Source organism: Neltuma alba, unplaced genomic scaffold (assembly GCF_004799145.2).
Source record: "Neltuma alba isolate B1F8T4 unplaced genomic scaffold, ASM479914v2 tig00005933_pilon, whole genome shotgun sequence".
NCBI classification, from domain to species: domain Eukaryota; kingdom Viridiplantae; phylum Streptophyta; class Magnoliopsida; order Fabales; family Fabaceae; genus Neltuma; species Neltuma alba.
The window spans coordinates 43,445-49,444 of NW_021634282.1; the positions used below are offsets into that span (position 1 = coordinate 43,445).

The following is a 6,000-nucleotide window of genomic DNA, read 5'->3' on the forward strand; positions in this document are numbered from 1 at the left end:
TAATTACTTCTATTAAAAAAATGATCACACAACAATTCTTGAAAAATATGAAAAAAAAAATCCATAACTAATCCATAATATATATATATATATATATGTTTATCCTATGACCTTAACTAATCCATAATATTGCGCAAACCATTTGAATTTTGCTATCCTGAAATTTTTAATATGAATTTTTCATATCTTAATTAGTTGGGGGAAGTAGTTATTACTACTCTACTTTTTATCATTTATAAGATTTGAACTGTAAATTTAGGAATCTAATTAATTAAGAATCACTCTATTCCTATTTATAAGTCGCTTATTCTTCAAGCTCACAAACAAAAAAATTGCATTAAATTGATATTTTTTAAAAATATATATGTTTTATATTTTTTTCTCACCTATTTAAGTGAATATGAATAATATTAGAAAAAGTTAACTAATTTGGATTATAAATAATAATATATTGGTAGAAATGAAGCAATTTTTCACCCGCAACCTGGATATTGCTTTTTGTGGGAGTGGGAGGGCCATTAATGACTGGGTTGGGCTGTTTAATGTTTTTCTTTATACAAAAAAAAATTTAGGTGAGTTAGGTCTTAAGACTCATCAAAATTAAAACATACCTCCAGGTTTAGAAAGAACTTACAGAAGTACTTATAAACCGAGGGAGAGGGCCATTAATGATTGAGTTGGGCTGTTTAATGTTGTTGCTTGTCTCCCCCTCCACCAAACAGCCTTCCAGATGTCAAAAGTAATCAACTCCCACACGCATCAAACCACAAATCTTAACTGTAAAGCCGCTGCTTAGACTCCATCATGAGTCAGATTGCTTCGCTTTAGTTTTATCACCCTTCTGTGTCGCCACATCAGATTCTAGCTCAACAAAAAAGGAAAAAATCAATTAATTAATTCACAGTTTACAGCGTGTCAGTTTGTCATTGATTTGAGACGAATCTATGTCCTTGTTGAGAATTATATTCAAGGATCAGCCCCTTTGAGGAATGTATAGTCAGCTTTCACAGTAAAAGGGTCTGAATTGCACACACTGAAACCTCAAGCTTGGGTCCATGGGCTCTTTGGTGGGTACTATAATTAGGTTATTTGTCATGTCTTTGGGTTTGTCTGTTCCTGCACATTATGCATCGCTTCCCAACAAAGCCTTGCATTTCTTCCATTTCCCTAGCCAACCCACTCATTTTTTTCCCTTAACTAGGGGGTGTTTGGAAAACCCAAAATCATGGTTTCAGAAGCACTTTTCCGCAAAACGAGACAATCTCCTTCACATATTTGCTTCGTAATCCGTAAAAACACTTCTGAAACCATGGTTTGGTTTCTATCCAAACACCCCCTAAATAAATTTCTCTTTCTCGCTCACTGTTTCCTAAATAAATTTCTCTTACCGCTTGAATGTTTTAAATGTATATTAATGATGTCATAGGATCCCTAATTATCAGTCTTTTTTCTGGGAAAAGGGAGAAACTAGGGGGGTTATAGGTGGCAAAGTGGAGAGTAGGTGGGCAGCGTTGTGTTTGCGACTTTGTGTTGTTGTTAGGAGCCGTGGCTTGCAGTGCATCTCCCTTTTGTCACCAACCTGTCATTCCTGCCTTCTGCCTCTCACAAGTTTCCCTTCCCCTCCAACTTGCCCGAACAAGTTCAATAACATCTCGCAAATTTAACCCAGAAAGAAAGAAAGAAAGAAGGATAGATGTGTGCGCGTCTCTTTTCTCATTTTGGTTTTGTGACTTTGTCTTCCGAGTATTTGCTCACATATAACCTGGGGAAAAGGAGTCACTTGTCAAACTGTCACGAATTGAGTTAATGTGAGGGACAATTCTATGGGCATTTGATAATTGACTTAATTTGTTTGTGCCCTTTTTTATACTTATTGGCATTGGCAAGGTTAGGGGCGAAAATAAAAGTAACAATTGCAAGCGGTGAAGCACATGGTTGTGAATGTGAAGGTGTTGTTATTCCTTATGGTACAACCAAAAGCACTAAATAACTCTCCTCCCCCATGTGAGCAGCATATGCTTCCCTTTTTTTCAAATAAAAAATAAAAATAAAAAGGATGTTGATTATTGACGTGAGATGGTCTCAATTCAAATCACAATTTAAAAATGAGTTTTGCAGGGGATTTGAAAATGCCATCTCTTAAAACACACTAAAAGTGTCTCTTTTTTGCATGGGCTCATGCTACTTCATAGGCACCGCAAAAAGTTTGTCATCATCATATTCCCCTCCAATCTTTTATTTAGTTAAATGCATGCATCAAATTAATTACATAAAATGTCCATCCATATAATTCAAATATTATTATATAAATGAGAATAAACCCAAAAAAAGGCATTTCTTTAATTTTTGGCCGACAATTCTTTTGGAAAAAATGTTTATACTTCATATTTTTTTCTTGAACAACTTTTCTGCGCCATCACTCCCGGCTGAAGTGTGCAAGCCACGCATTCCAAATATATTAAGAAAAACATTAGTATCAAACTACTTTTCTTATAAAAGTCAAGTTTAATTTCTATGTATCATTAATTACCAGCTGTTTTAATAACTATTTTAAAATCATTTGACCAAAAATTACGAACGCATAATAAATACTCATTTAACAAAAGTACTTCTTCAACCAGCTAGTTTTCTACAACGATACCGCGTGTTACCTCTTTCCTGTCCTTCATTTAGATTAAAGCGACAAATCACTGTGTTTTTTTTTTAAAAAAAAAAAACACGGCACAACTTTTTTTTTGTTTTTTTAACCAGGGCACTGCACAACTACTGGAAAGAAAGAAACACTACTAAACAGCAAGTCCGTTTGAATGGACCCACATCTCTAACTGTGTCCAATTGGATGGCATGAAATTTCTGTAAAGAATCCAAATTCCCAAAAAAGGTGCTCCAATTACTGTGCCACTTTTTCTTCTTTAATTGATTTTGACTTGTTAAGAATTTGACTCATCGCTCTGCTCCATTCAAGACACACAAAAACCCAAGTGCGTGTGAGCAAGCAAGCAACATGCTAGCAACTTTCTTAAAAACATAAAGTTAGTGAAGAAAATGGAGCCTCAATAGCCTGGAGAGGAGGGAAAACACAGAATCACCCACATGGCTAAAGGTGACGATCACCTAAAATTTTCTATCCTTCCATTTCTTGGATTACAAAAATTCGTTCCTTTCGGGTAATTTTTCACCCTTTTGTAAAAGAAAACAGACAGAAGGGTTCTCACTTTCATGCTCTAACAAGTGTAATAATACTGCTCTTCCCAACAGAATCTTACCAAACCATCAAGCCTTACAAGTAGTCCCCACGTTGAATAATGAATAGAAAGCCTTGATCCAGATGAATGATCCTTTCTCCACCACAAAACCTCCATCTCGTCTGCCCCAAAAACTGAATATGCAGAAAGAATCCACAGCGAAAAGAATTTGGACTCCTCAGAAATCCATTATCTCCAGTTGTTAATAATCTGCACAGAAACAGATCGTGGTTACCCAGAATGAAAGCATTAGGATTTTAAACTAGTTAATTAATGCCATGAAAAGAGAAATGGCCCTTCCGTTTCATTGAACACATACCGTCATGTTTTTTAATCAGACTTCTTGCAAATAGCAAGCATATGACCAAAAATGCCACACCAACAGCCCCTCCCAATATTATAGCCACTGTCTTCCCTGTATTTTGCCCTGTTGTTCCACCAAAAAGCCATGTTTCATTTTTCACATCTTTATAGCAAATCTGATTAAGATATAAAAAATTAGGCAGCTCTGTGATTGAAAGGGACGAGGACAAAGACAGGTTAGAATTCCCACCTAACAAATTAAAAACAAGACTGATGTTCTTTCACTCCTTCAAAGATTCCCCATCACTGTCCTAATCAAATATTTGATATGGTTCCAATTTCATCCTTCTAGCAACAGTTACAACACAATCACAATCTTTCTCTAGAAAAACAAGTTTTATGGGATTGAAACAAAAGTAATCATATCTAAAATGTCCAAATGGGGTTTTAGATTTGCTCTATTATTTATTATACCCCAAAAAAAAAAATCCTACTTCTCTATGCTGGTTCTAGTGTCTGTGCGTCGAACTACCTGAAGAAGATGAGGACGATGAAGAAGATGAGGATGCAACCGCAGGAGAAGATCTCTTAGGGACCCCATTTGGATAATAGTTAAAACTAACGAAGCACTTGTGCAAAAAGATTTGGCCTGAAACAGATCTCCCACACTCAGCGCCAGCTTTCTGAGCAGCTTGTTTCACACACTCCCCACAGTCTGAATCCCCAACATCTCCCTCGCACTGTCCCAACACATACACAGATTGGTAGCTCGTCGTATAAAACCCATGGCTGCTCACAACCCCATTTTCCATCATCGAGAATGCCGTGTCCCTTCTCTCTTCGAACCCACCCCCGGCAACATTCGTCGCCCCACAAGTCTTGTACAGCATTTGCATTCCCGAGATTTCAGCGAAGCCGGCAACCTGGTAGAGCATGTAGCAACCTAGAAGTTGAACTCTGGAGGCGATGGTCTTGCCGCATAGTTTGTCGGCCAACACGGGGAGTCTGCTGACGCAGTTGTAGCAGTCGGAGTTGGTGAGATCTCCACGGCATTGGAAGAGGCCGGTTAATGCGTTTTGGCCGGAACCAGAGGTGGTTTTGTAGAACTTGGTTTTGGTCGATTGGGAGACCAGAGAGCCGAATAGGGAGGAAAGGGCCTGAGAGTAAACCCCATTTGGATCTGTGAATGTTTCCTTGGAACAACCTTTGTAGACTAAGGTCGTGTAATCGGAAGAAGCTCTGGACTTCTGGAGATGGGATTGGAAGCAAACCAGGAGGAAAATAAGGGAAAAGAGTCCTTTTCTAGGAAAACCCATTTGGGTAAGAATGGGAAATGGAGGGATCAAATCATGGCAAATTCGGAGAGGTCTTGTGATTCCTGAGCCTCTGATAAAGGGGAAGAAAGAATCGATGTTCCTCTTTCTTTTTACCGAATGAGGATACACCCAAAAGAATGAAAAAGAAGGAAGGATTTGGGTATGCGTCTCTCACTCTCTTGTGTGTGTGTGTGTGTGTGAGGAGAGAGAGAGAGAGTAAGTGTATGTTCTGGAGCTGTGGTCCTTGGGATTCAGTTTTCTTTGGATGGCCTAATATCCCAACTCCACCCTCTAAACTTCTGGGAAGGATCCATCATTTTCATCTGGATAGAAATGTAAAAACAGAAGGCGGGAATTAAGAAGTAGTAATTTTTGGGAATGGTGTAGTTGAAGAGAATGAAAACAAAGGAGGGGTGAATTAAATAGGCGGGGAAAATATTCGCCGGCGTACGAGAAGGTTTTTGGAGGGCAATGAGAAGAAGGAATCTGAGTGTGTCGAAAAGAACAAGAAGAAGTTTGACTGCAAAGGAGTAGATTATCGGAATGCTTGGCCCAGGAATTTGAATTTCATCCAACTACGAAGGCCTCACAATCACATTTGACCTCTTGACTCTTGTTGCATTTAATTGGTCGGAATCCCTGGTCTATTCTCTAGTTTAAGAATTTCATGAAGGCATTAAGGCAAAATCAGAAAGACATACTGCTTTTAACGCCGTGGACCCTTACATCTTCTTAGAATTAGGATACTTTATTAATGCTTGCTCCTTCCCCCATGAAATCACATCTCAATTCTCAACAGCTGCGTGAGCCTCTTAAGCTCTCTGTGTCACTGTCTTCGGTCCTATATATATTTCATTTAGAAAGAAAAATCTGATTCAAAATATAAGTTTTTATTTTAATTTATCTAAACATTTATTATTATTTTTCCTATTTTGTTCTTAGTTGACTATATTTAATACTTTCTCTATCTCATTAATATTATCCTTATATATTCTTTTTCATCATTTTTCTTATTTATTATATCTCTCGTGTACTCTATTAATAAGTAAGAGCAAATTTGGAGAAAAAAAGAATATATTTCTGACTTATTTATTATTTTTAACTATTTTAATTGCTAATTCGTTAATCGTAATTCA

General features: G+C 37.3%; 1 protein-coding gene across 2 annotated transcripts; it reads right to left on the reverse strand.

Annotated features, from left to right (window-relative positions):
- Nucleotides 1-3,098: 3,098 nt before the first annotated feature.
- Nucleotides 3,099-5,180, reverse strand: LOC114749061 (plasmodesmata-located protein 2). 2 transcript variants are annotated; one of them, XM_028937529.1, is made up of 3 exons: nucleotides 4,081-5,180; nucleotides 3,565-3,672; nucleotides 3,099-3,455 (listed from the first exon to the last, which is right to left on the reverse strand). In XM_028937529.1, exons 1-3 carry the CDS (start codon nucleotides 4,862-4,864, stop codon nucleotides 3,448-3,450), a joined length of 900 nt encoding a protein of 299 aa, XP_028793362.1. In that variant the 5' UTR covers nucleotides 4,865-5,180; the 3' UTR covers nucleotides 3,099-3,447. The 2 variants fall into 2 exon arrangements, with proteins under 2 accessions (XP_028793362.1, XP_028793363.1); XM_028937530.1 differs by lacking the exon at nucleotides 3,565-3,672.
- Nucleotides 5,181-6,000: the final 820 nt, after the last annotated feature.

Excerpts from the sequence above, each read along its gene's own strand:
- LOC114749061 (XM_028937529.1), bottom strand. The coding sequence starts at position 4,864 with ATGGGTTTTCCTAGAAAAGGACTCTTTTCCCTTATTTTCCTCCTGGTT. Across the intron at positions 3,673-4,080 it reads ATCGTCCTCATCTTCTTCAG|GGCAAAATACAGGGAAGACA; the intron begins GTAGTTCGACGC and ends GTGGAACAACAG.